This window comes from Selaginella moellendorffii, unplaced genomic scaffold (assembly GCF_000143415.4).
Source record: "Selaginella moellendorffii unplaced genomic scaffold, v1.0 SELMOscaffold_55, whole genome shotgun sequence".
Taxonomy (NCBI): domain Eukaryota; kingdom Viridiplantae; phylum Streptophyta; class Lycopodiopsida; order Selaginellales; family Selaginellaceae; genus Selaginella; species Selaginella moellendorffii.
This window is the reverse complement of record NW_003314316.1, coordinates 80,216-108,114: the sequence shown is the minus strand read 5'-3', so window position 1 is coordinate 108,114 and position 27,899 is coordinate 80,216. Positions and strand designations below refer to the sequence as shown.

General features: G+C 48.4%; 6 protein-coding genes across 8 annotated transcripts; 5 read left to right on the top strand and 1 right to left on the bottom strand.

The window, feature by feature from the left end:
• The first annotated feature begins 19 nt into the window (after window positions 1-19).
• LOC112350863 (pentatricopeptide repeat-containing protein At2g35030, mitochondrial-like) lies at window positions 20-1,876 on the top strand. Its single transcript, XM_024687837.1, has one exon. The coding sequence runs from the start codon at window positions 20-22 to the stop codon at window positions 1,874-1,876; it is 1,857 nt and encodes a 618-aa protein (XP_024543605.1).
• An 18-nt stretch (window positions 1,877-1,894) lies between these two features.
• LOC112350862 (pentatricopeptide repeat-containing protein At4g02750-like) lies at window positions 1,895-3,511 on the bottom strand. Its single transcript, XM_024687836.1, has one exon. The coding sequence runs from the start codon at window positions 3,509-3,511 to the stop codon at window positions 1,895-1,897; it is 1,617 nt and encodes a 538-aa protein (XP_024543604.1).
• Window positions 3,512-4,508: 997 nt separating this feature from the next.
• LOC9662082 (root phototropism protein 3) lies at window positions 4,509-7,024 on the top strand. Of its 3 annotated transcripts, none has more exons than XM_002982797.2 (4): window positions 4,509-4,698; window positions 5,038-5,185; window positions 5,258-6,475; window positions 6,541-7,024. In XM_002982797.2, exons 2-4 carry the CDS (start codon window positions 5,075-5,077, stop codon window positions 6,913-6,915), a joined length of 1,704 nt encoding a protein of 567 aa, XP_002982843.1. In that variant the 5' UTR covers window positions 4,509-4,698; window positions 5,038-5,074; the 3' UTR covers window positions 6,916-7,024. The 3 variants fall into 3 exon arrangements, with proteins under 3 accessions (XP_002982843.1, XP_024543750.1, XP_024543749.1); XM_024687982.1 differs by having other exon boundaries at window positions 5,013-5,185; XM_024687981.1 differs by lacking the exon at window positions 4,509-4,698 and adding an exon at window positions 4,712-4,953.
• A 63-nt stretch (window positions 7,025-7,087) lies between these two features.
• On the top strand, window positions 7,088-8,478 carry LOC112350899. Its single transcript, XM_024687921.1, has 3 exons — window positions 7,088-7,624; window positions 7,771-8,320; window positions 8,382-8,478. The coding sequence occupies exons 1-3, from the start codon at window positions 7,095-7,097 to the stop codon at window positions 8,397-8,399; spliced, it is 1,098 nt and encodes a 365-aa protein (XP_024543689.1). The 5' UTR covers window positions 7,088-7,094; the 3' UTR covers window positions 8,400-8,478.
• Window positions 8,479-22,185: 13,707 nt separating this feature from the next.
• On the top strand, window positions 22,186-24,258 carry LOC9662081 (extensin). Its single transcript, XM_002982796.2, has 3 exons — window positions 22,186-22,389; window positions 23,340-23,971; window positions 24,054-24,258. The coding sequence occupies exons 1-3, from the start codon at window positions 22,186-22,188 to the stop codon at window positions 24,256-24,258; spliced, it is 1,041 nt and encodes a 346-aa protein (XP_002982842.2).
• A 1,928-nt stretch (window positions 24,259-26,186) lies between these two features.
• On the top strand, window positions 26,187-27,600 carry LOC112350897. Its single transcript, XM_024687917.1, has 2 exons — window positions 26,187-26,725; window positions 26,928-27,600. Exons 1-2 carry the CDS (start codon window positions 26,196-26,198, stop codon window positions 27,484-27,486), a joined length of 1,089 nt encoding a protein of 362 aa, XP_024543685.1. The 5' UTR covers window positions 26,187-26,195; the 3' UTR covers window positions 27,487-27,600.
• Window positions 27,601-27,899: the final 299 nt, after the last annotated feature.

Sequence of the window (27,899 nt, the reverse complement as noted above, 5' to 3'; positions counted from 1 at the left end):
TTCCTTCGCTCGCACCGTCATGCAATGCTCCAGAGACAGGGATTTCGGCCAGGGTAAGATCGTTCACTGCCAAATCCAGCAGACGCTCCACAGGCACGATAGGTTCCTCTCCAATCTCCTCGTCGAGATGTACGCGCGCTGTGGCAAGATCGAGGAGGCTATGGCGGTGTTTGAGTCGATCTCCTCCCCAAATATTTACTCCTGGAACATGATCCTCGCGGCCTTCGCCACAAACGGGCATCCAGATCGAGCGGCCGCAACATTCCACCGGATGCCACAGCGCGATGTCGTCAGCTGGAACCAGATCCTCCAAGCGACAGCTCCGATCAGCTATGGCGGCGGCTATGGCGTGTTTTTGAGGATGCCAATGCACAATGTGATCTCTTGGACGACGCTCATCGTGGCTTCTTCACACCAAGGGCATTTGCGGGAGGCCAAGGATCTCTTTGACAGGATCCCATCGCGTGATCCACTCTGCTGGAACACGCTAGCGCAGGGCTACATTCTCGTCGGATTGATCACTGCCGCCATTGGTGTCCTTTTCAAGATGCCACTCCACAATCTCTTCTCGATGAACGCGATGGTCACAGCCAGTGCCGCGACCGGGGATCTAGTCGGCACTAGGAAGGTCTTCGAGGAAGTGATCGCGGAGAGAAATCTGGTGACTTGGAACACGATGCTAGCAGTCTACTCCGGCACTCTCGACGAATCCAACAGGATTTTCGCGAGGATGCCTCATCACGACATGATCTCCTGGAACTCTATCGTTACAGCGCACTGCCGGCACGGCCTCGTCGATCGCGCCGGTGATCTCTTCCACAGGATGCCAGAGAAAAGCATCGAGGCCTGGAACAGCCTCGCTCGATCCAAGGCCGAGAACGGGCAGCTCCAAGAAGCGGTAGAGCTGCTAGAGTCGATCGATCGACTGGATCTCTTCGCATCCAACACAATGATCCTCACTTATGGCGAGGCCGGTCGACTGGATCGGGCAAAACGAGCTTTTGATCATATGCTCCAGAGGGATGTTGTCTCATGGTCATCGATGATCACAGCGCTTGCCCAAAGCGGGCATTTGGATGCTTCGCTCTCGGGCTTTGATCGAATGCCCGCGCGAGATGTTCCGGCTTGGAACGCAATGATCCAGAATTTGGGCCAGCTTGGATGCACAAGAAAATCAAAGTTTGTGTTTGATCAGATGCCGGAACGAGGGCTGGAGTCTTGGACAACGCTCATCTCAGCATTTGCCGCGCACGGGCATTTTCACGAGACGAAGCTTGTCTTTGATCGGATGCCACAGCTCGCGATTCACTCCTGGACGCTCCTTTTGGGTGTGATTGCAAGGCAGGGAGACATTCACGATCCAGCATCCATCCAGAAAATCGAGCAGCATCACGACGTGGTTTCCGCGACTGCAATCGTCTCAGCCTATGCTCGAAACGGGCATTTTAGTCTAGCGATGGTTTCTCTCAGATCGATGCTGCTCCTGGGATTGTCTCCCAATGAGGTAACCTTCACTGCTACTCTTGCGGGGTTGAGCGACGCAGGGCTCGTAGAAGTCGCCCGAGACCACTTTGTCTCCATGGGCGTGGACTATTTCGTGGCTCCCAACGAGGAACACTACGCTTGCCTCGTCCAGCTCCTCGGCAAGGCCCGCCAGATTGAGAGGGCTGAAGAGCTGCTCTACACCATGCCGTTTGTGCCGGATATGGTGGCTTGGACGAGCTTGCTGGATGCTTGCCGGGCATTTGGGGAGATCGAGCGAGCTATCCGGCTTGCAAGAGCGGCAATAGAGTGGGATCCTGGACAGTCGCAGCCTTACGTCGTTCTTCACAACGCATTTGCCGAGGCCAATGTGGAGAAGAACTTCGCGAGATGATGGAAAGCTTTGATCCCATCACTTTGGAACACTCTTCCAGCCATCGGACAAGAGCAAGTATGGAGCCGGCCAGGACCCAGTGTCGCTCTCGTCCTCCAGCGAGAGCCCGGTCACTCGCTCCAACAGCTCGGCATCTCCATACACTCGACAAGCACCAAGGAGGCTCGTCCATGCCACCTCGTTGGGAACGTAAGGCATGCTCTGGACGAGCTCCTCCGCCCAGTCGAGGCGCTTGGATCGCCCCAAGCTGTCCACCACGCAGCAGTAGTGATCCAGCTCCGGAGCGATGGCGTGATCTGCCACCATGCTCAAGAAATGGATCCGACATTCCTCCGGGAGCCCGGCGTGGCTGCAGCCGCTGAGAATCCCCCTGTAAGTGTGATCGTTGGGCTTGATCCCCTCCTGGAGCATCGCGTAGAGGAAGCCAACAGCGTCGGACAAGAGCCCAGTGTTGGCAAATGCTTTGATCATCGAGTTCCACGCGACGAGATCCCGGGTGATCATTTGATCGAAGAAATGTTTGGCTTGATCGATGTTTCCTCCTTCTGAGAATGCGACCACCATAGCCGTCCAGGAGATCACGTCTTTCACTGGCATTTGATTGTAGAGTTTCTCCAGAGAATCCAGATCCCCCGACTGGACAAATGCTTGGAGCATCGCGTTCCAGGCAGCCACATCCCAGCAAGGCATTCTTCCAGAGAGAAGCTCCGCCATGGCCTCCTGGGCGCGCCCATTCTCGATGTAGCCCTGGAGCAGCGAATTCCAAGAGATTTGGTCGCGATGGGGCATGGCGTGGAAGACGAGCCTCGATTCTTCCAGATTGGAGCTCCTGGCCAGCGCCGAGACGAGCGCATTGCTCGACCCTAGCGTCCACTGCGGCATCCGGTAGAAGGCCTCCCGGCATTGCTGGAGATCGTTACCTTGTTGCGCGTGGGCCAGCGCCAGCGCTGTCCAGGTGATCCAGCTCTTCCCCGGCGATCGATCGAAGAGCGCTTTCACCGCTCCAATCTCTTGCGCGCACTGGATCGTCGCGTTCCAGCTCGCGACATCACACTGGGGCATTCGATCGAAGAAAGCCCTAGCACTCGCAAAGTCCCTCGCCTCGGCATTTGCGGTGATCATAGCCGTCCACGTTACCACATTTCTCTGCGGCATGGATGTAAACACGTGGACCGCCTCCTCAATATGACCGTGATGAGAATATGCCGTGATCATTGCGTTGCATGTCACTACATCGAGGGAAGACATTCTCGCAAAGACTTCTCTAGCTCGTGAAAGATGCCCAATTTGGGCATATGCTGAAAGCATACAGTTCCAAGATACCCTGTCTCTCGACACCGAAGCATCAAACGCATCTTTCGCTTCTTGGATATGCCCGTTCTGGGAATATGCGCCCAGCAACGCCGTCCACGAGAACTGGTTTGGATTTGGAATCTTATCGAAAACCTCCCTCGCTCGCTGTATATCCCCACACTGGCCATACATGTCGATCAACAAATTCGCAAGGTATCGATCACACCAAGAGCTCTTGCTGGCCAAGATTTTTTCGTGGAGTGAAATCCCACGGGATAGATCCTTGGCAGTTCCACAGCTTCGTATGCTGGCAGCAAAGTTTTGTGACAAGATCCTTTGCATTCCTTGATGAAAGATTCCTTCATTTTGTTTCTTGCTATGTGAATATGCCTGGAGATGCTCGTAAGGTTCGATTCCTGTCACACACAATGATGCTTTATGGAGTGGTACCGCGACACTTTCATCAGGCACGCACGCCCTCCTAGTCTTCTCTTTTTTCTCACTTTCTTTACAAAACTTTATAGATTGTTTGGTACAAAGGCAAGTCAGGCGTTGCCCACCGTGATATGATTCAGATGGCGATGGGGGTCGCAGGGTTCCAATCAATGTCACTAGTGGAGCTGTGGATTTGGATCAATCAAGGCAACAAGAAGATTTAAAAACAAGAACCCCAAAAGAAGAACTGACCACTAACAGTAACTTCCACTGGTCAAACAGTGAACTTCTAAGTTCTCCTCCATGAAACCTCCAGTTCCAATCAATCCATTCATCACAAAGTGGCAGCAGCAGTAATGGGATCAAAGATTTGCAAGATAAAAAATCTAAAAACCTTTGACTCACTGTTACCCCAACTAACACTGACAGTAACTTCTTCTTCAGAAAGGTGGAAGTTTCTAGGGTTCCAGACACATATAAAGGAGGAATTACGGTTTCTTGCGAGTAATCGATGTGACGACGCAACAAATATTCCAGAGGACAGCGAGGAATAATCTGGCTATGGACAGAGGATCACATGCCGTTGTGGCAGAGAATGGATCATACGGCCGCGATCCATGGCATTGTTTAGATGATTTTTACGCCAAAGTTTACCTCACATGCACCACCATGTTTGCCAAGCTAGCCGACGCCCTTAGTTTTTTACCAGCCTTTTCTTATGGAGAGATCTTCGCCATTAAAACTCGCGGATCCTCGTTAAACTTTAGCGCCCGTTTAAGGATTGGCGGCCTGGATTCTCCCCGGCGCTGAATCCGACGATTTCAATCTTGCCACGTGTGTGATGGGTTCTTCGTTTGATCGCGCGTGCACTGTTGGTTTGGTTCTTCTTCTTCGTCTCCTGCGAGCGCGCAGTGGCCGCGTTATTTCGTTCTTCCGGGCGAGCGGTAGGGTTAGGGCGAGGGGATCGCGAGAGGATCGCGAGAGCTCGCGCGCGCGAAGCTCGAGATTGTCAGGCGCCGGGGAGGAATCGGCGTTTCTTGCATGGCATTTTGCTCGGTGGAGCGCGAGCTTGGGAATTTGGCCCCGGATTGCTGGTAAGCGGCCGATCCCTCTCCAATGCGGGTCAAGAATCAAGGAAAGCCTCGCTCGGAATTTCATGCTTGTTTTTCCATCCATTTCGTTGCTACAGTGCCTGTCGCCTCCGTCCTCTCGGTGACAGAGATCTGACGGCGGCCAGCCATCATCAAGAGTCTTCGGTGAATCCAGGGGTTTGGATGCTTGCTGTTGTTGCTTGCTTTCGACGGGGCGTGGGAATTTTCGATGGGATTGCATGGAACTAGTGCTTGGAGGTGTGTTCTTGTCTTCTTGTCGCACTGGATTGCAAGAAGTTTCTCTTAATCTATCTAAGTGTTTGTACAAACATCTGGTGACAGGACCCGTCTTCTATGATCCAACTTGAAGAGCCTAGCTATGAAGAGCGGTGATCTTCGTCTCGTCTGCAAAGAGCCTAGAGTCATGGATTATACTCCGTGCGACTTGGAAATCCAAGTGAACGAGGAACACACATTCTTTCTACGCCAGGTAGCCTTTGGCTTCTCTGTGATTCTTTGGAAGTTTTACTGAGAATCTCTTCTCTTTTTCTTTGTTTGACAGAAACCTCTCGCTACTTACTCTGGTCGGCTCTCAAAGATATTTAGGCGTGTAACTCTAAGAAGCGATGGCAGTGGTCTGCCTAGGATACTTCTTCACGACTTTCCAGGTGGGGGTGAGGCCTTTGAACTGGCCACTAGATTCTGCTACGATGGCGGACGGATCGCCATCTCCAACTCCAACGTCTCCGTGCTCAGGTGTGTTGGGGAGTTTTTAGAAATGACGGAAGCTTATGCTCGGGGAAACTTGGTTAAACAGGCCGAGATGCATCTCCAAAACCTGGGAAACGACTGGGATAGCAATCTTACAGTGCTCAAAGGTTGCGACGCCGTACTGCCGCTGGCGGAGAAGACCCACATTGTCCAGAGGTGTGCGGACACCATCGCCTGGAAGATTTGTAGCAGCTTGGAAGACATGAGCCCGCTCTCCTCCTCTCCAGACTCTTACCGGCTTCACAGCGGCAGCATTTCTCGAAGGTCTTCCCTGTCAACGACGGTTCCGCCCAGCCGGACGTGGTGGTTTAGTGATGTCTCATCGCTCTCGGTTTTCCTGATGGAGAGACTGCTCAAGTCACTGATCTACAACGACTTGGACAACAAGCTCCTGGCCAGGTTTTTGATGCACTACTTGAAGACCGCTGTCCCTCTCCATCTCTACAGCGGCTTCTCTGCAAAGCTGAGGTCCGCTCGCGAAGAAACTTTACACAACCGCTCGAAGAAGGTTCACGTAGCAGTCCTCGAGGCCATTGTCAACCTCTTCTTCCACTTGGAGCGGGGGTCTACATCCTGTCGGTCTCTCTTCATCATGCTCAGAGTGGCGACCGTCCTCAACGCCAGCAAACCGTGCAAACGGCAACTAGAGAAGATGATCGGCTCGCAGCTACACGACGTGAATCTAGACAGCATCCTGCTGCCTTTGTATCCCCGCTCCGGCTCGCTCTTCGACGTCGACTTGGTCATCCGCCTGGTGGAGTACTTCTTCCGGGAGCAGGACTCGAGGGGAGCTCTGTGTCTCAAGCAGCAAAATCCACCGGGAGACGCCGCAGCAGTGATGGAGACGCCAGTGATTAGAGTCGGAGACTTGATCGACACTTACCTCGCGGAGATTGCCCCGGACACAAGCTTGAAAGTACACAGGTTTCGCAGGCTTGCGCAAGCGCTACCAGCGTCAGCGAGGTGGACTCACGATGGCCTCTACCGAGCGGTGGACTCCTACTTAGAGGTATCTACGTCTCTAAGTTCTCTCTTTTGACAGCTAATAAGCATCTCTGTTCTTTCTTCACTCAGGCACATCCCGACGTAATGAGCGCGGAAGTTCTATCGCTTTGTCAGGTGCTGGATGTTGGAAAGCTCTCGCTCGATGCATGCAAGCACATCGCAAAGAACCCGAGGCTGCCGTCAATGTTCGTGCTGGAAGTTCTCTCGTTCCAGCAGGGCCGGCTTCGAGAATGCATCGTCAGATCGGACCACAGGGGCTCGAGAGGTGGAAGCCACCGAAGAACGCAGTCGGACATCCCGGATCAAAGCGCTGGAACACACGAGCTCCTCCGCAGCGATCTGGATCAAATCCATTTCAAGGTTGGAGAGCTGGAGAAGGCGTGCAAGAGCATGAGGTCGGACGTTTCCAGGTATAACAGGGCTGCGCGAAGACTCTTGTGCTGATCGCGTGGCGGCGGACGATCGAAGAAGAAATCCAGAGAGAAATCTCCTCAAGAACTTGTTCTAGTGTAAATTACAAGCAGCAATTAACCAATTAAACGCTCTTAGAATCTTTTGGAATCTTTTAAGAATTTAAAATTTCCTTATAAACCCTAGGCCGCAAGCTCGAGACGGAGGAGGGAATGGTGACATTTAGGGTCTCCGAGAAGGAGCCAGCCGTGGTGCCGAGATCTAGGCCCCAGCACGGCCATTTCCTGGAGGGATTCAAAGATTTCCAGGAGGAGGGCTGCTACCAGGTGTTGCAGGGCACCAGTGTCGACGCGAGCGCCTTCCATCCGGTGAAGAATGGCTTCGTCACGAGCGTGATCAGAGCTTACAGCTGCCACCACAATCTGGTGATCCGGCCCGACGATGTGTGGCTCGCCATCGCTGTACAGTTTGGATTCTTTGTCGACGGCAATGCTGAGGCGCTGCGATCCATCTTTGTGGATCACGAGGGCAAGAAGGAGCTGGTTGTGTCCCAGGTGGCGGCGCTCCACAGCGCCGACTATGGGCTCCTGGCGAGGGAGATGAGCGTGGAGCTCAAGAAGAATGTCAAGGACGAGAAGGTCTGTGACTGGATCTTGCCGAGCTTCTCAACTACGACCAAGAACGATGTGATCGCCGGGAGTGTGGTTCTCATGGCCACCTTCAAGAGCTACTTCGAATACAGGCAAGTGTTCTTCATGGATTTTTCCTCTTTTGCTCTTTGTATTCTTTCCTTCCTTGCTTCGGCGTTCGCATGGTTTCATGTTGGCCATGTTTGTTTCTACGTGATTTAGCACTTGTCTTTAAAGCTAACAACTTGTATTGTTCCAGGTTTCGTCTAGCCTGCGGGATCCCTTTCGTGACTCTTCTGGGAACAACCGAGGACTGGGAGGAAATCGATCTGAGAGTGGACGAGCTGGACAAGTATGGTGAGAATTGCAAGAAGTGGCGCGTCATGCTCAAGAAAATCACTGCTCAGTTCGTAGACAGCAGCAAAGGCAACGTTGACACGGAGTTTTGGAACAAGATTTGCCACCACTATGGAGGAGGATCAGGCCCGAGTTACACTTCCGGTTGGATCTCTGCGTTTTGCGTCTTTGACAAGAAGGGGGAATGGCAGGGTGACGTTCCTGAAGTTCATCCGGTCAGAAGATTGGGACGAGATAACACTGCGAAGATGGAGTATCCGTGTATCTTGAGCGGCAGCATTCCTTCCGGCTACCTCACGGTGGATGTCAAGGTGGACGACAACGGGAAAACTTACGAGGCTTTCATGTTTGCGGGGCATATGGGATTTGAGATCGTCCAGAACGATGACAAAGGGATTGCTCCCAAGGTTGTCTGGGCTATAACTCTCAAGAACAAGCTCAAGAAGGCCAAGGTAAGCCATGAACGATTTCTAGCGCTTCTTTTACATGGTTTTTCTTTCGGGGACTTTGCAGGCTGGTTCTTCTGGTTGATCGAGCTGCTGATCAATCTACTAAAAATGTGTTTACCTTTAAAGTTTGTATGAAATTCTAGATTTAGAATTTAAAGTTTCTAAAATCTATGAGCTCTAGAACTCGAGAATGGTGACGTTTAAGAATGAGCCGTCCAAGCTGCCGAAATCCCAGCCCAAGAGCGGCCATTTCTTGGAGGAATTCAGGGGGAGGGCCGCTAAGGCACTAGCGTCGATGCGAGTGCCTTCCATCCAGCGAAGAATGGCTTTGTGGCGTGCGCCATCAGAGCTTACAGTGACCACCATAATCTGTGGCTCGCCATCGCCGTCCAGTTTGGATCCTTCATCAATGGCAACGCCGAGGCACTGCAATCGATCTTTGTTGATCACAAGGGCAAGAAGGAGCTGGTTGTGTCCCAGGCGGCCGCGCTCCACAGCGCCGACTATGGGCTCCTGGGGAGGGAGATGAGCGTGGAGCTCAAGAATTATATCAAGGACGAGAAGGTCTGACTGGATCTTGCCGAGCTTCTATGATGTGGTGGTGGGCAGTGTGGTTCTCATGGCCACCTTCAAGAGCTACTTCGAATACACATAAGTGGATTTTTTCCTGGATGCTTTCAAGCTTGTGGCTACTTTTGCACCATAGTGTGTTTGATAATTGTTTTTCTACATGATTTAGTGCTCAACATCATCTTCTAAGATCTTGTTCATGATCTTTTTACCAGCTTTCGTCTAATGTGTGGGATCCCTTTCATGACTCTTCTGGGAACATGTATCAACCAAAAACCTAAGCTCAGAGGACTCTGACTTTGAACCTAAAGCTGCATTGGAGCCATAAATTAAATCATGCACAGCATATAGTATGCCTTTCAAAAGGGGGAATCCAAATTGTGGATCCCTATCTCCATTCCATCATTTTTTTTATTAATACACAACATTCTTTTACTCATGCTTCTTCTCAGCCATTGGAGATCAGGCTCTTTTCTCTTTTGTTTTTTTACTAACAATAGATTTCCAGCAAAGAGGAGTTTTCACACCTCTTCATTTGGCGACCACAACTTTTGAATTCCCCTTTAGGTTCACAAATTCTTCTATTCTTTCTCCATTCTTTGTGCGCAGATAGCAAGAATGATCAAGCAATCTACCCAACTCGCCAAAATTCGCTACCCAATTCGCCCAAATTCAACAAGCAAATGCCACCACCAACATGGATCAATGGTGTCCAAGCAGTCGCCGTCCAACGCAGTAGAGGCAGACGCTTCCCAGAGGAGATCTTTGAAGAATCTGAAAGCTCTCTCTCAAGATCTCCAAGTCCAATCACCAACGAAGACCACTAACAGCCCTCTTTGACAAGAAACTCCAATCTACCAGCACCTTCATCAGCAGACGCCTTCAACAGCTTCATTGGTGAACTCCATCTCCAAGCACAAGACCACCCACTCCAAGCTCGAGACATCAACCAGCACCCTCGACACAAACCGACACCACTACCGAAACAAACCCATCTTCCGTGCAGTCGTCGACCTAGCAATCCTAGCACTCCAACACAATTCCAATTCCTGTGCCCATTCCAAATACCGAAGCACATCCTCAGAACCTACACCAATGACGAACCTATCACTCTATTACCCGGTATTGGAGAACTCGTCGAGGGACAACTTGACAATGCACCACCGATTTTTCGACAACCCGAAACAACAGTCCGAACTCGGTTCAAAATCAACACGTTCGCTGCAACAACTCTCGCCAATCACGCCATCACCCAATCCAGACTCGAACAACTCGACGACATTATCGAAGAAATCATTCCAGACAAACCCAAATATCCGAAACTCTTCATCGAACTCCATCTTGGCACCAGCAAGTGGAAGACCAGTCTGCATACTGCACCAGCACACTCGACCCAACACAACTCAGCTGAACACAACCCAACCCAACATGCACCACCGTCAATATTTGCACTGAAAAGAAAAAACAAGCTCACAATGACTTTATTGACAATTGGCCCGCCAACAGTCTTCCTGAAGTTCTGCCCGAATTGCATGATTGACTGCAGACATGAATCTAACACCGACAACCAGTAGAAGAATGCATGTATCCAAAACCACAAAGAACATCCAGCAAGTCGGAAGAAGACCGATAACGGCTTATCCGACGTTTAGATAGAGATTTGAAGAATTTAGAAACAAAGAGAAAGAAAGACCAAGAGAAGTTGAATTAAATTGTTAGACCCTCCAAGAGAGAGAATTACATCTGACACGAATTATTACCGTGAGCTAACTCCGACGAACCAGTATCAGACATCTGCGAAGAATATGACAACTACACAACACCACCAGACACACCACCAGCAGCACCCTCGACGGCACCCACCGAAGTGCCCAAGCCTGAATCAACACCCTTGACGGCACCCACCAGAGTGCCCGAGCCCGACCGAACATTCGAGCAGTCGACACAGACTACTCCCGAGCAACAAAACATTTTTCAAGCAGCATACAACCACTTCAAAGGTATATTCACCAACCCCATCTACAGTGATGACGAACAACCAAGTTTCCTGCCCAGCTTCACAGACTTCACCAGACCAGCACCGTTTTCGCCATACCGACCGATCTTCACAACACCAATATATCCCACATTTGCTTCCAACATCTACCGAAGCCTGCTATCAGCAAGACCTTTCGAACACGCTTTCGACTTCAACGCGCCGATGAGACAACAACTTGACTTCACCAATTACAGTCGCACTCCGATATACCCAGTCAACAGCAGTAAAGACAAACAACTCAAATCGTCCAATAGTCAAGCACTCGACGTCAACAACTCACACCAAGCTGCCAAACAGCTACAATCATCCAACAACAACGAGATCGACGAACCAATCGTCAACGACAACAATCTTCCACAGCAACCACAGTCACCACACAATTATACGTTTGAAGAACTGTTTGACAATTTAGACGAACAACCACAACCAACACAACATAACTCCAACAAGTATGTCGACAACAAGTTCGAGCACCATCTTCCGAAAATCAACACCGGCAAGCAACCCGACACCGACGACGACATCGATGACACACCCGAAAACAGTCCTAATACAGAAGAAAAAACAGAGAAGAGTCCACTAAATAACAACAACAATTCACCACCTTCCTCTTACACCAACTTTGCCATCAACCCCAACAACCCCTTGCTACAAATCACCTTAGGACTCCACGGTGACAACCTGACAAAACAACCTCGACAATACCAACATTACTACCAACAGCAAATGGCAGTCACTACTACCGTTGCCAACATACCTGTCGGAAGACATGTCTCCTATCCACTATTTCATGGTCTGAAGTCAAAAGATGCCGAGAAACATGTTGAACAGTTTCGAGAAGCAATCTGAATTAACAGCCAGACGACCGAACTTCCATACTACTTCCGATGTACCCTTCGAAAGAGAGCCAACGAATGGGCTCAAACACTTCCTCAAAATACAAGTTTCGACGACCTCACACTCAAGCTTGTAGACCGATTCAAGTGTTCCCTCACTCAAAGCCAATGACTTCACAAGATCCAAAAACTCAAGCAGAAGTTTGGTCAATCCATAGATGACTACACTCAAACCTTCACTCGACATGCTAGCAAATGCGGCAACAATGCCACCGAAACATTACTTTACCAATGGTACATGCAAGGCCTTCGACGATCCCTCCGAGAAGCGGCAACACACATCAACGTTGCCACTTATCTCAAACTCGCAAGAGCCCTTCAAGATGTTCAAGCTCGACGAATGACAGCACAAGTAGATGACACGGATAACTCAGATTCTGATAGCAGTTCCGACGACAACTCCGACGATGAACTCGGAGAGAGCACCAAGTCAAAACTTCGGAAACTTAGGAAAACAATTGACAAGCTCAAGGGAAAAGCCAAGGCCGACATCAAAGAATTTCAATCTGGAATTTGGTGTACTAAGTGCAAGAACGAAGGACATCCGGCAAGTGACTGCAAGCTCCAAATCTCCAAATGCCAGATCTGTACCAAAGAAGGTCATGATGCCAAGACTTGCAGATTTCGAAATTCTCCAGAAGTTCGACAAGTCTTGAACTATCCCCGACAGCAGTTTCGACAACCATATCCAAATCAATACTTCGACAATTACCAGGCACAACCTCCGACAAACTGGAGACCGCCGAGAAACAACTTCCAACACCAGAGTCAACAATGGAATGATCAACCTCGCTACAACAACTACAACAATTACAACAACGACTACAACAACAATTACAACGATCGACAACACCTGCCAAACCGGAACTACCCAGCAAACCAAGACAACTACAACCAAGGATACCAACAATACCCAAGATACCAGAACCAAAGATACCAAGGCCAAGGTTATCAAGACCAGGCCTACCAAGGCAACTACAACAACCGACCATGGCAACCTCGACTTCAAAACTAGGGCAGTCCGCCAAGACTTGGTCCGCCGCCTCCTCGACAACAAGATCAGAACTAGCAGCAACCACCAACAACAAGGATGGTCGAGACTGATGAACTACCTTATGCCAACAATGATGACTTAGATCCTCAAGTCATGGCAGTACAAACTCGAGCACAAATTTGAGCAGAAAAACAACAACAACCAGACAGAGATTCCGCAGATAGTGAAGAGAAAGGCCCTGAGAGCCCAACAAAACTCTAGGAATGGAAAAAGAAGCAGAAGTTAGCTGCCAAGATACAATGGCAACTCGCTCTACAACCACCCGAATTAGTGATTTTAGACTCTGACAATGAAGCTCAACCATCACCAGCTCGGCAACAATGCCAAGACTCAATACCAGAAAACCGACAGACAAATCGTCCAACATCGACACCGACACCAGAACACAATTTGGCAAACTTCGACAAAATCCAAGAAGTAGCAGAGACTATCCTCAACCGAAATATTCAAATCACCATCGGCCAACTGTTGAAGATTGCACCCTACCTCACCAAACAGCTCACTGATCTGACATCTGCACCGACCAACACTTTGACAGACTCACCCACACTCAACTCGATACAGACAGATGTTGACACATTTCGAGCCGAGATTCAACCAGGCGATTGTGACAATGATGTTCCGACAATCAACCTACGACTGGACAAACACCTTGTTCGAGGAGCCATAATTGACGGCGGCTCCAGCGTTAATATTATTGAAGAAAGTCTTGTTCAACAACTCAACATCAGCCTAGTCCAACCAGCACCTTTCAATGTCCGAATGGCCGACCACCAATCTGTTCAACCCAAAGGCATCATTCGAAAAGTCAACACCACCATTCAAGGCATCAAAATACCAGTCAACTATGTCATCCTCAAACTACTGAAGCAGACCGACGGATACTTGATTCTCCTCGGTCGACCTTGGCTTCAAACTGCCCAAGTTTATCAAGACTGGCCCAATGACAATCTTATCCTTCGAGGACCAAACGGACCGACAACCGTGTTGACAAAAGCGACCAAATTGCTGTCCAGCCACAACCGACCTATTGACTTGGAAGAATATAATCTCGAAGATGGCCTCGACGACTATGAAGAACAACAAATTCTCAAAGCCTACCCTGATCTCGAACCTTTGGCCGAGATCGATCTCTTCCAAATTATCGCTGACTTCCAACGAGAATGACCCCCCGATTACATCAGCACTGAAAAATCCAGTCACTCGAGATACAAAACTCGAAGCGCCACCGGCATTCACAGTGGACAACCACAACAAAGTTGCCTACATTCCGTCAATTCCAGCCGACCAAAAACTCAAAAAAGTCAGCCTTGCCGACGACGGCAACGAACACTACATTGTACTTGCCACTGACATCTCAGAGCAAGTTTTTGAGACAAAGCCATCAATCTTCTCCGAAAGAAGAAACACTTGTTCGCTTGGAGTTATCGAGACCTTAAGGGAGTTTCACCAAAACTCAGCCTTCACACCATCACCCTTCTTCTAGACTCAAAACCAAGAAGACAAGCAGCCTACTGGATGAATCCGAATCTGATGGAACAAGTAAAGAAAGAACTCGACAAGCTTCTCCAAGTCGAGTACATCTACCCGATTCAGAATCCGATATGGCTTTCACCACTGGTGGTTGTGCCGAAGAAAAATGGCAAACTTCGAATCTGTGTCAACTATAAACAGCTCAATGACGCCACCGAAAAAAATGTCTTCCCGATACCATTTACCGACGAAGTTCTTGACGCAGTCGCCGGACACGAGATGTACTCCTTCCTTGATGGTTTCTCCGGCTACAACCAAATTCACATCACCGAAGAAGATCAGCACAAGACAGCATTCATCAGTCCATAGGGAGCCTATGCTTATCGACGAATGCCTTTTGGACTCTACAACGCCCCATTCACCTTCCAAAGGCTCGTCACTAACACTTTTTGAGACTACCTCACTGACTTTATAAGAGTCTTTATGGACGACCTCAGCATTTTCAGCTTGGAAGATCGACATCTTGAATGCCTGGAGAAATGCCTCAACAAGTGTGAGGAGAACAACATAGCACTCAACCCCAACAAATGAGCTTTCTTTGTCAAATCTGGAGTACTTCTCAGCCACGTTATCTGCAATGACGGCATTCTCGTCGACAAGGACAAAGTTGACGTCATCTCCAAACTCGAACCGCCGAAGAATCAGAAAGAACTTCGGCGCTTCCTCGGCAAAGTCAGATATCACCGACGATTCATTCACAAGTATGCTCATATCACCAAACCACTCACCGATGGACTGAAACAAGATACCCAATGGACATGGACGTCCAAACAGCAACAAGAATTCAACAAGAATTCGACAATCTCCAACTCAAACAAGCAACAACACCGATCCTTGCCAAGCCCGACTAGACACAAGAGTTCCACATTCATGTCGACACTTCCGACGTCGCCACTGGTGCAATTCTGAGCCAAACTCAACATGACAACCGAGATCAACCGATCTACTACGCCAGCTGACTACTCAACCCAGCTGAACGAAATTACACCACCACCAAGAAAGAAGCTCTCGGCATGATCTACTCACTTCAGAAGTTCCGACACTACATACTGTCAACCAAAGTTGTAATTTTCGTCGACCACAAGGCACTCCTTTACCTCATCAACAAGCCGATACTATCTGGTCGAATATCAAGATGGTTCCTTTTACTACAAGAATACAACTTTGAGATTGTCCACAAACCCGGCAAAAATCACGAGCAAGCAGATTATCTTAGTCGGATCACCACCGGCGACAAACTCGAAAGACTTACCAACGACTTACCTGACTCAAACCTATTCCGAGTTTCAATACCAGCAACCTGACAACGTCTTCAGTTACCTGAACTCAGCAAAAATTCCAGATCAGTACACTACATCCGACCAAAAGAAGACTTTTGTTGCTAAAACCCGACAATACTTAGTCATCGGAGGCACTCTCTACAAACTAGGAATTGACAACATTCTTCGCCGATGCATCAAGCCGCCAAGCACAACTCAAATCATCAAGGAAGCTCACAATGGACTTTCCAGCGGACACTTTGCTGCTGACACCACAACTTGGAAGATTCTTCAAGCCGGCCTCTGGTGGCTGACACTCTGGCATGACACTGAAGAATTCTGCAAATGCTGCGACACATATCAAAGACATCGATTACTGCCAAAAACTCAGACTCAACAACTCAACCCAACATTCCCAATGGCACCATTTCAGAAATGGGGACTCGACTTCATCGGACCCCAAGTCAGCACCTATCGACGAAATCAGTGCATCATTGTCGCCACCAATTACACTACCAAGTGGGCCAAAGCAATACCTCTCCGACATGCCACAGCGAAAGCAACAGCAACCTTCATCTATGAAAATATCATCACTCATTTCGGCACACCACTTGAACTCGTCACTGACAGAGGCACCCACTTCATCAACGAAACAATCGAACATCTCGCCACCGAGTTCAAAATCTGACACAAAACATCAACACCATACTATCCTCAAGGCAACGGTCAAGCAGAAGCAACGAACAAAACACTGAAGACCATCCTCAAAAAAGTCATCAACGATTCCGGCAAAGATTGGGACAACAAACTTCTCGATGTACTTTGGGCCTATAGAACTGTGTATAAAGTCACCACCGACATGATGCCATTCAAACTCGCCTTCAGAACAGAAGCCATCACACCAATCGAATTCATCGTCCCAAGCATGCGAGTCACCGTCAAGTATAATCTTGACACCCGAAATGCAGTTCGAGAAAGGCTTCAGCAACTCGAACATCTCGACGAAATCCGACTCAATGCCCTCTGGACACTTCACGCCATCCAAAAACAGAGAAAAGCTTGGCACGACCGACAAGCATCCCGGCATAACATTCCCAAATACAGCATCAACGATCATGTTCTCTGGTACCGAGGACCCATTAGCAAACTTGGTCGAAAACTCCACACCAACTGGCAAGGACCTTTCAAAATCATTAAACTATACCCCAGTGGCACCGCCAAAGTCAGCACACTCACTGAAGACTTCACTAAGATCGTCAACCTCAACAAGCTGACAAAATTTAACTCAAATCAGTTTGACACAACTCAACTTGACTCAACACGAACTCATCCACCAACTTCAGCAACAAACAGCAGCAAAAATCTCTTAAGTCCCAAGCTACCATTGGATCAATGCCACCTAAGCAAATATCAACAGTTGAACTTGAGTTAACTTTATCACCAATATCCACCATTGATTTGCAATCAAGCCAAATCAAACCACATCAATTCCGTCAACAAATCTCGACCGTTCATCACCAGCAATCGAGCGCCGCATACAGGTTTCAAGAACCCTAACAGGGTGAGCACTTCAATCGCAGAAAATGAAGAGAAAGATGCCAGCTCATCCACCCCGGTGCCTTAGATATGTCATACACCATATTCCTAGGCTTCCCAGCAACAACACAACCACCTGGCTCAAGGACCATGGATTTGAGCTCCTCCACAACGCCTTTTCAACACACCTAGACCAAAAACTGGCGAGGAAGCTGGCCGCCTCCTTCAACCCCAAGAACAGCACCATAACCGACAGCACCAACGAGATCACCCTCAATCCAGCAAGAATCACCTCCGTTTTCAAAATCTCCAACAAGGGACTACTCAAATTTTCAGGAGAAGTTCCACGGCAAATCATCAAGGCCAATCGAGAAATTACCAGTGAGCTCACATGGGAGGACATCGAGGAGCAGCATATGGATTGCCTCAAAGCCCTCCTCCTCTACAATGAACTTCGCCCAACAGATCGCACCATCAGCAAGCGCACAACAGAAGTCTACGGAGCTCTACTCGACGACAAATGTGTGAATGTGGCTCATCATCTCCATGAGCTCCTTCTCAAGCTTCTCGACCATGCCATCCTTGCCACACTCAACAAGAAGACCATGCGGACAGTAATATTCCCACTGCTGATCGCTCTACACCAAACTCTTCCCAACAAACAACTGTGGACAACCCAAACGAACTCCATAGAACAAAGTGACAGCTCCGAAGAACACTCAGAATCAGAAGGAGCAACTCCCAGCAAGAAACCGAAGCCAGCATCTCAACAATCAGGTGTAAGTAACTAAAGGGAATGACTCGAGAGACGATCCATAGGGATTCAAATATAGAGGGAAAGGGCCTATGAACAAGAGTGCACCCCCTTTTCCAATCGGTTAAGGGTCTTGGGATAGTTGGAGTTAAGCGTCCTTGGGTTTGAATAGTACTGGGCTGGATGACCTCCCGGGAAGTCCAAACTCAGGAGCTTACATTTGGTATTGGAGCGGTCTCGGGTCCGACTTTGTTGGTTGGCTAGGGGAATCGCACCACATGTTGATTGACATCTGGCTGGTCCAGTTTGCTCCCGCTGGGCTCGACCCGAGGGGTAGGGTGTCAAGAGAGCGGGGCTCTCGGGAGAGCTGCGGCTCTCAACTTCCGTTCACGAGGGCGTGAACTTATAAGGGCTCGACCCGAGGGGTAGGGTGTCAAGAGAGCGGGGCTCTCGGGAGAGCTGCGGCTCTCAACTTCCGTTCACGAGGGCGTGAACTTATAAGGAAGCGTGGTGGATTGTAAATAACCAAAGGGAACGACTCGAGAGACAATCCATAGGGATTCAAATATAAAGGGAAAGGGCCTATGAACAAGAGTGCACCCCCTTTTCCAAACGGTTAAGGGTCTTGGGATATTTAGGGTTAAGCGTCCTTGGGTGTGAATAGTACTGGGTTGGGTGACCTCCCGGGAAGTCCAAACTCAGGAGCTTACATCAGGCTCAACTCACTCCAACAACACCAGCTCTAGCAACAAACACTCCAACAATTCAACTCCACTTCACCGCCGCCTCACACGCAAAACGCCAGCGAATCCAGCTCCAAAACCGCTGATCCGAGAACACCTCGTCATCAGCAACAATGAAGACAACTCACACCACCATCCACACTCACCCCAGAGCCCACATCCACTCGAATCAGCCCCAAAACCGACAACTTCTCACAAACACATCAACATCGCCAAAGGAAAACGTCAACTACTCGCCCAGAACTCAATTTCTCCACCAGCTGAGAACAACATTCTCAACGCCCCGACCTCCTCAACATGTTCCACAAAAGAAAACATTGACTACCTTCGCCAATCACTTGAAGAACACGCAACCATGCCTCCTCCAGCAAATACCACAACCAGCATTCACAAAAATTCCGCCCCTTCAACAAAATTCCAAGTGAAAAATTTCCCAACGGATAAATTAATTTCAGCGCCACATCTGGGCCGTTCATCCACCATCAAACTGAAAAGCTCATCTCCAACCACCTCAAAGAATCCGGCCCGACCACGTCACCCACATCCAACGAAGCAGATTCAGCCTCCAGCAACTTCAACTCTCGGATCAAGAACACAGTGAACCCTAGCGAGAAACACCAGGATCACGGAGCAGGAGCAGGAGCAGCAGCCATGACTCAGCCACAAAGTCAGGTACGCCGTGATTACGACAAGATTAGGAAGGAGTACAAAGATAAACTTCGCGACCTAAGCTACTGCACCCGCAAGTTGTTTGAAGCCCTCGATCAACGTATGCACCGCGAGCAAGCAAACTACTTCCCAACACCAGCCAAGATCGCACAGCATCTTCTCAAGCAAGACTCCTTCATATACACCTAGGGAGCGATCAAGAAGGAATTCTATGAGCTTTTAAACCACCGGCTGGATACTCAGCTCGAAGAGATGAAGCAGATCCACATTGACCTCCGGTATCAGGAAGATCGTCTCCAAGCAGCCATCAACCCCATCAGCAGCTCACAAATTCACCTACAAATTCAAATACGAAGAGCTCAACACCCACTACCGGAAACTTGAGGATGATCATACCGCCCTCCTGGCTGAGGTAGCCAACCTCCAAGAAGATGGGACAGATCCACCAGACAGTGTCCCCAACCACGAGCTTACACTCCCACAGCAAAAATGTCACCTCTATTGACTAGAGCAGCAGCAACAAGTGATGGAGACTGACTATGTTCACACTGAGGATGGTGTCTAGTTCTATCAGGGGAACAGAGTGTATCAACCAAAAACCCAGGCTCAGGGGACTCCAACTTTGAACCTAGGGTTGCATCGGAGCCATAGATTAAATCATGCACAACATATAGTATATGCTAGCAATTAGAACTGCTAGCCTTTCAAAAGGGGGAATCCAAATTGTGGATCTTTATCTCCATTCCATCATTTTTTTTATCAATACATAACATTCTTTTACTCATGCTTCTTCTCAGCCCTTGGAGATCGGGCCTTTTTCTCTTTTATTTTCTTACTAACAATAGATTTCCAGTGAAGAGGAGTTTTCACACCTCTTCAGAACAACCAAGGATTGGGAGGAAATCGATCGGAGAGTGGACGAGCTGGACAAGTATGGCGAAAATTGCAAAAAGTGGCACGTCATGCTCAAGAAGATCACCGCCCAGTTCATGGAGAGCAGCAAAGGTAACGTGGACAGGGACTGGTGAGACCGGCCACTTCGATTACAGGAACAGGAGCAATGACACTGTGGGAGAGTATCCGTGTGTTTTGGGCAGCAGTATGCTCCTGGGTACCTTACGGTGGATGTCAAGGTGAACGACAATGGGAGAACTTATGAGGCTTTCATATTTGCGGGACATATGGGATACGTGATCGCCCAGGATGATGAGAAAGGGATTGCTCCAAAGAGTGTCTGGCCCATGACTCTCAAGAACACACTCAAGAAGCCCAAGATCCCTCGATTATAGACGTTTTATATAGTTATTTTCCGGACTGGTTGATCTCTAAGTTGCTTGTACTCCTTTGCTGTGGTAAGTTCTTTTGTGTGAACATGCCCATCCAGTTAGATGCGTTTGTCATTTTGTGATTATGGGCCCTGCTTTTAGCTTGCCTAAAATTTATCTGAAATTCAGATCATATGAGATTATTGCATCCCCCTCCATAGCGATTAAAATCTTAATCCAAAACTCCGTGCCAGGACGGACTGTGCTTCTTTCATTTATTTTTGAAATTTGGTTCAAACACTTTCGGTTGGTTCTCTTCGTTTTACCTCTTTGACAATAATAGGTAATTTTGTCTGCTGAAAAGATTGAGAAGAGATGACATGATACTGCGAAGATGGAGTGGCAGTACTAACAGTTTACAAGGACGACAAAAGGATTGAGCAAAGGTGATCCATCGACTCGATATTATGAAATTTATGAGGTCAAGGCTCTTGAAATCTCCCTGATTCATTTCAACGAGAGGAGGAGGTATGAAGAATTAAAAGAATTTCCAGGAGAAAGTGCAGGGCACCAGCATCGACGCACACGAATGGCTGCCATAGACAAATCCATAGCTGTCCAGCTTGGATTGTTTCAATGGCGCCGAGGAGCTGCAATCGAGTTTTGTTCACGGGGCAAGAAGGATCTGGTTTTTCTCCATTGTCCCAGTGGCGGTGCTCCACAGCACCGACTATGCGAACGATGTGATCGTTGGGAGCGTATTCTCACGGCCACTTTCAAGAGCTACATGGATTTGTCTCTTTTTCTTTGTAAACTTTCCTTTCTCGGGCCATGAAGGAAATCGATCCGAGAGGACGAGCTGAAAATTGTAACGTCATGCTCATCTGCGCAGTTCGTGGAGAGGCCTCCCGATTCCAAGAAACAAGGAGGAGTTCCGTAGCCTCCACACCACATATACACCTCCACTTGAATAGTTTTCCATCTCTGCTGAGGAAGCTCGCTTTTCAAACACCTGAAACTCGCAATGATCGTCGGGCCTGACTCAAGCTTTGATCACCAAAAGCCAAAGTCGCAGCCGAGGAAAGGAAAAGAAAGAAAGAGACTAGCCACAGTCACTGATGAGAAAAATCGTAAAAGCTCACCCCAAAGCTTGCAGGTTTTCACGGAGCTAAAAGAATCCATGTCTGGACTTATCCCATGTGTCCTGTAAACATGAAAGCCTCGTAAGTTTCCCATTGTTGTCCACCTTGACATCCACCGTGAGGTACCGGGAGAAATGCGGCTATCGTCAATGAGCGGATACTCGACATCCACAGCTCCGTTGATCGTCACGCCACTTTCCATCGCTGTCGAAGAAAGAGATCCAGCTGGAGATGTATCGTGGACCCGATCCTCCTCCCAGGTGATGCCAAATCCTGTTCCAGAGGTCCGTGTCAGTTTTTACAGAATGAGAACAACGGGATTTGTCACCACCTGGGAGGAGGATCGGGGCCGCGATACATCTCCGGTTGGATCTCTTTCTTCTGTGTCTTCGCAGAGATATAAAAAGGCATGGCGATCGAAAGACTTCTCACGGTGGATGTCAAGGTGGATGATAACAGGAAACCTTACAAGGCTTTCATGTTTGCGGGACATAAGGTATACAAAGTTGTGGAGGCCGACAACAAAGCAAAGGCTGTCTGGGTCATGTCTCTCAGGGACAAAAGCCCAGCCATGGTGATTTCTTTTAACTCGTGGAAACCTGCAGGGATCAAGGTGAGCTCTTACGTTTTTCTTATCAGTGGCTAATCTCTTTTTTTTCTTTTTCCTGTGACTTTAGAAGACACGTTCCTTCTGATGATCAAAGCTTGAGTCAGACCGATTCAAAGGCGATCAGTTTCATCAGCGACAAAATAGTGTTTGTGTGTTGGTGTGTTTGTCAATGGGATTTTATTGTGGTGTTCTATGCCATATCAAGGTTAGATCTGGAGAAAAATTCAGCCAAAGCTGTAGCAAGGAATCCTTCCTCTTTCTAAGAATCAAAAAAAAATTGACGTTTCCAGGCAAACGCTGAAGTCTTCTTTGTGTGTTTTTGTTGACAAGCTGCCAACGTTTTGGCTTGTTCAACTGTGCTTAGTGCAGCCTTATATCATCTCTAAGGAAACGGCCTGTAAATATGGGTTTAGGACGTGTTGATCTTTTCTCGCAGTTGACCCGATCTCCTCTTTTTCTCTCAAGAGTGCTTTAAAAGCTCGAGCTCCAAGCACACAAAAGGGCAGAAAAAGGGAAAGAAGAGACGGGAACGACAACTTGAGGGCTTTGGAGCTAGGCTTGAATAGATTGGAAAGAAGGCTTGAATAGATTGGAAAGAAGGAAATCCAAGGGATTTTGATAGGTAGAGGATGGGCAGCTGCCATTTTGCAATGGCCCTGCTGGCTGCTGCTCTTGTCCTGTTGAAAAGCAGCCAGGTTCAGGCATTTGATTTCTCCTTCCCTCCAATGCCAGACTTCACTCCCTACTACAAATATTTGTCACCTCCACCTCCCTCTTATTACAAGTATGAATCCCCTGCACCGCCATACTACAAGTATGTTTCCCCTCCACCACCATACTACTACTACAAATCCCCACCACCACCATACTACAAGTATGAATCGCCTCCTTACAAGTATGAGTCGCCACCATCGCCACCATACAAGTATGAGTCGCCGCCTCCGCCACCATACAAGTATGAGAGTCCACCACCACCGCCATACAAGTATGAGTCGCCACCACCCCCTCCATACAAGTATGAGTCACCACCGCCGCCACCATACAAGTATGAGAGTCCACCGCCACCGCCATACAAGTATGAGTCGCCGCCTCCGCCACCATACAAGTATCAGTCACCACCGCCGCCACCATACAAGTATGAGAGTCCACCACCGCCGCCATACAAGTATGAGTCGCCACCACCGCCCCCATACAAGTATGAGTCGCCACCTCCGCCACCATACAAGTATGAGAGTCCACCGCCACCGCCATACAAGTATGAGTCGCCGCCTCCGCCACCATACAAGTATCAGTCACCACCGCCGCCACCATACAAGTATGAGAGTCCACCACCGCCGCCATACAAGTATGAGTCGCCACCACCGCCCCCATACAAGTATGAGTCGCCACCTCCGCCACCATACAAGTATGAGAGTCCACCGCCGCCGCCATACAAGTATGAGTCGCCGCCTCCGCCACCATACAAGTATGAGTCACCACTGCCGCCACCATACAAGTATGAGAGTCCACCGCCGCCGCCATACAAGTATGAGCCACCACCACCGCCCCCATACAAGTATCAGTCGCCGCCTCCGCCACCATACAAGTATGAGTCACCACCATGAGAGTCCACCACCACCGCCATACAAGTATGAGTCACCACCGCCGCCACCATACAAGTATGAGAGTCCACCACCGCCGCCATACAAGTATGAGTCGCCACCACCGCCCCCATACAAGTATCAGTCGCCACCGCCGCCATCATACAAGTATGAGTCGCCGCCTCCACCACCATACAAGTATGAGTCACCACCGCTGCCACCATACAAGTATGAGAGTCCACCACCGCCACCATACAAGTATGAATCGTCACCACCCCCTCCATATTACTAAATCTCCACTGCCTCCTTATTACAAGTATGAGTCTCCCATGTAAGTATCCACTGCCTAAGTATGAGTCTCCGCCACCAAATACGAGTCTCCACTACCTAGTACAAGTCCTGCCACCTCCTCCTTATTACAAGTACGAGTAAGTACGAGGCTCCACCACCTCCTCATTACTACAACAAATACCCACCACCACCTTACTATTACTACAAGTACGTAGCCACCTCCACCAGCTTATTACAAGAAGTAGAAAGCTTCATGTTGTCCCTGGATTCAACATAATATATATAAAGACTGAAAAAAATGTTGTTCCTCACATGCTTCATGAATCCCTGGATCAAAAAGATAATGTGCTTTGCACTTTGGTTTTATGTTATATTTTCCATTTTCTTCTGTTAGGATGCATATCTGCCTCAACAATTGCTTGAAAAGTTGATGTTTGTATAAACTATAATTAAATGGCAAGAGTGACAGGAGTTCCGATTTCGTTTCTTCTTTCATGGGGACAAAGTATCAAGGTATGGTAGATTTTCTTGTTACTTTGTTCATCTATTACAAACACTACTCAAGTGTTTTGAAACTTCGCCGTGCCAAACATTAAGGGACAAGTGACCAGGCAGAAACTTTAGTTGCAACCGTAAATAGTTTGGCTCTTGAATAAATTTTTGGAGACACTGCTGCATTACAGGTTCTAGAATGGGATTTTGACCAGGTAGTGCTAGATGGATACCTACTTAGAGGTATAGAAGCTAGTTCTTTGCTTTCACTCAGGCTCACCCCGTGGAAGTTCTATCACTTTGTCCGATGATGTTGGTACATCATCAGTGTTCGATGTTGGTACATCACAAAGAACCCTCGTCAAACAAGGGGGTTTTAAGTTGAAATTATATTAATAAACAATGTTAACTATTTAGGTCTAGTAATATTTAATTTATGACTAAGCTGAAGAAAAAAAGAATCTCTTATCCAGAAGCTGGTGAGAATGTTCCGGCCTTAGATATCCTCTGCCCTGAGCTTGATCTTCCTTGGTCTTCAATGAATGGCAGAGTGCCGAGTCCCTCTGTTTCATCTCCAAAAGTTTCTCCAGCAGCAACATCAATGTTCTTACCATTGCCATGAACTTTGGAGGGCATCATCAGCAGCAGATCTTCGGCCTCACATCTACGACCTGCGTGAATCAATATTAAAACGAAAACAGAACAAAAAAACGATGCATGCAGTCACAGCTGTGACTCCATTGGACAATTTCGTTCAGCACCTACAAAGAAAAGTTATGACAGAGAATGGAAATAGCAATCGGAAACACACCTTGCAAATTTGAGTCGGTTTCTTGTCCCCAACAGTTGTCCTTCCGAAGGACTTCAACCTTTATCCAAAGACAGCCCGCTTCCCGTGCCTCTGATGTACAAATCTTGGAAAATAGAAAACTCTACTTACCTCCAGTGCGTCAAGATACTGAGCCTTCCTCTCTCCAATCCTGGAGCCTTGATGGCCATAAAGCCACGTTCGCAACGAGAGTTGCAAATGCTTCTTGCTCGATCTGATCCTGTGTGAATGGGCAGGCAACACCACAAGATCGATATTGCTGAGCTTTCCTCCCTAGCCGATGGCCACCTCACTGTGGATGTCAAGATGGGACATATGGGATACGAGATTGCCCAGGATGACGATGCTCCAAAGAGCGTCTGGGCCATAAGAACACGCTCAAGAAGGCCAATCTCCTATAAGCTGGTGCTTTTTCGCTAATATTTAAACTGTTGTGTTTATCTCTACTGATTTAACGGTGTGGATTCGAAGGCTTGTAAAGATCTTTATCTAACGGTGTGGGTTTGGAGTTCTCATATTAACGGTCTAGATTTGTGGGATTTGGGGTTTCTACGGCCACTTGTACGAAGACTAGCGAGGAAGGAGAAGAGAGAATAGCGAGGGGGGGAGAGGAGAGAATGGTGTCATTTAGGGTGTCCAAGAAGGATCCGGCCGAGGTGAAGCCATCTCCGGCGGGGAGTGCCCATTTCCTGGAGCGATTCATGGAATTCGAGCAGGAGGGCTGCTACGATGTGTTGCAGGGCACAAGCGTCGGTGCGACCGCGTTTCTGCCGGAAAAGAACGGGTTTGTGGCAGCTGCGATCAAAGCTTACAGCTTCCATCACAATCTGGTGATCCGGCCCGACGATGTGTGGCTCGCCATCGCTGTCCAGTTTGGATTCTTCGTCAATGGCAACGCGGAGGCGCTGCGATCCATCTTGGTGGATCACGAGGGAAAGAAGGAGCTGGTTGTGTCCGAGCAGGCCGCGCTCCACAGCGGCGACTATGGGCTCCTGGCGAGGGAGATGAGCGTGGCGCTCAAGGAGACTGTCAAGGACGAGAAGGTTTGCGACTGGATCTTGCCGAGCTTCTCGACCACGACCAAGAACGATGTGGTGGTGGGCAGTGTGGTTCTCATGGCCACCTTCAAGAGCTACTTCGAATACAGGCAAGCTTTCTTCATGGTTTTTATTTTTCTCGTTTGCATTTGTGTTTTTAAGTTCTTTGTTTCGATGAGTGTCTTGCAATGCATGGAGTTCATGGGTTTTCTACGTGTTTGGTGTGGTGTTCGTGGTTTTTGGGTGTGGATTTTCCATTGATTTTCTTGTTGTCTTTAAAGCTGGCAACTTTTTTGGGTGATCTTCTCCCAGGTTTCGTCTCTGCTGCGGGATTCCATACGTGACTCTCCTGGGAACCACCGAGGATTGGGAGGAAATCGATCGGAGGGTGGACGAGCTGGAGAAATACGGGAGCGAGTGCCAGAAGTGGCGTGTCATGCTCAAAAAAATCACCGCCCAGTTCGTGGAGAGCAGCAAAGGTAACGCTGACACGGACTTTTGGAACAGGATTTGCCACCGGATTGGAGGAGGATCGGGCCCGCGATACATCTCCGGCTGGATCTCTGCCTTCTGCGTCTTCGACAGCGATGGACACTGGCATGGCGATGAAAAGTCCTACCGAAAGGACTTTTACAACGACGCTGTGGAGCTCGAGTATCCAGTCATCGAGGACAACAGTATCCCTCCCGGCTACGTCACGGTGGATGTCAAGGTGGACGACAACGGGAAAGCTTACGAGGCTTTCATGTTTGCCGGACATATGGGGTACGAAGTTGTGGAGGACGACAGCAAAGGGATTGCTCCAAAGGCTGTCTGGGCCATGACTCTCAAGGACAAGGCCAAGGCAAGGGTCACCATTCGCCGCTTTTAGCCTGCATGCCTCCTTCAATCTATCAGGTGGTTTAAACGCTTAAAAACTGTTTATTAAGTTATCAAGAGCCTTTGTATGTGTTTTGCTTAAATGATGAATTTTTGGTTTGCTTAAGTGAATTTGTACGGTAGTGAATATATCTAAGATATGCTTGAATCTTCTAGGATATTTTACCATTTAAAGGTTGTTATTCATTTATAATTTATAAATATGTTTATAATTTATAAACTTTTCTAAACACTTTCTAATGCATTATTTTTTGTTTGCTTAAGAAAATCTGTAGGGGGGTTAGGATGATAGTGAATATACTTAAAATATACTTAAATATTTTAAGATATTTTACCATCTGACAGTTGTTATTCATTTAGATTAATTTTATATTTATAATTTATAAAAACCATTTCTAGAATTCT

Excerpts from the sequence above, each read along its gene's own strand:
- LOC112350863 (XM_024687837.1), top strand. The coding sequence starts at position 20 with ATGCAATGCTCCAGAGACAGGGATTTCGGCCAGGGTAAGATCGTTCAC.
- LOC112350862 (XM_024687836.1), bottom strand. The coding sequence starts at position 3,511 with ATGCAAAGGATCTTGTCACAAAACTTTGCTGCCAGCATACGAAGCTGT.
- LOC9662082 (XM_002982797.2), top strand. The coding sequence starts at position 5,075 with ATGAAGAGCGGTGATCTTCGTCTCGTCTGCAAAGAGCCTAGAGTCATG. Across the intron at positions 5,186-5,257 it reads ACACATTCTTTCTACGCCAG|AAACCTCTCGCTACTTACTC; the intron begins GTAGCCTTTGGC and ends TTTGTTTGACAG. Across the intron at positions 6,476-6,540 it reads CGGTGGACTCCTACTTAGAG|GCACATCCCGACGTAATGAG; the intron begins GTATCTACGTCT and ends TTCTTCACTCAG.
- LOC112350899 (XM_024687921.1), top strand. The coding sequence starts at position 7,095 with ATGGTGACATTTAGGGTCTCCGAGAAGGAGCCAGCCGTGGTGCCGAGA. Across the intron at positions 7,625-7,770 it reads AAGAGCTACTTCGAATACAG|GTTTCGTCTAGCCTGCGGGA; the intron begins GCAAGTGTTCTT and ends GTATTGTTCCAG.
- LOC9662081 (XM_002982796.2), top strand. The coding sequence starts at position 22,186 with ATGGCGATCGAAAGACTTCTCACGGTGGATGTCAAGGTGGATGATAAC. Across the intron at positions 22,390-23,339 it reads GGAAACCTGCAGGGATCAAG|AAGTATGAGAGTCCACCACC; the intron begins GTGAGCTCTTAC and ends CCGCCACCATAC. Across the intron at positions 23,972-24,053 it reads CCGCCTCCGCCACCATACAA|TCCACCACCGCCGCCATACA; the intron begins GTATGAGTCACC and ends CAAGTATGAGAG.
- LOC112350897 (XM_024687917.1), top strand. The coding sequence starts at position 26,196 with ATGGTGTCATTTAGGGTGTCCAAGAAGGATCCGGCCGAGGTGAAGCCA. Across the intron at positions 26,726-26,927 it reads AAGAGCTACTTCGAATACAG|GTTTCGTCTCTGCTGCGGGA; the intron begins GCAAGCTTTCTT and ends ATCTTCTCCCAG.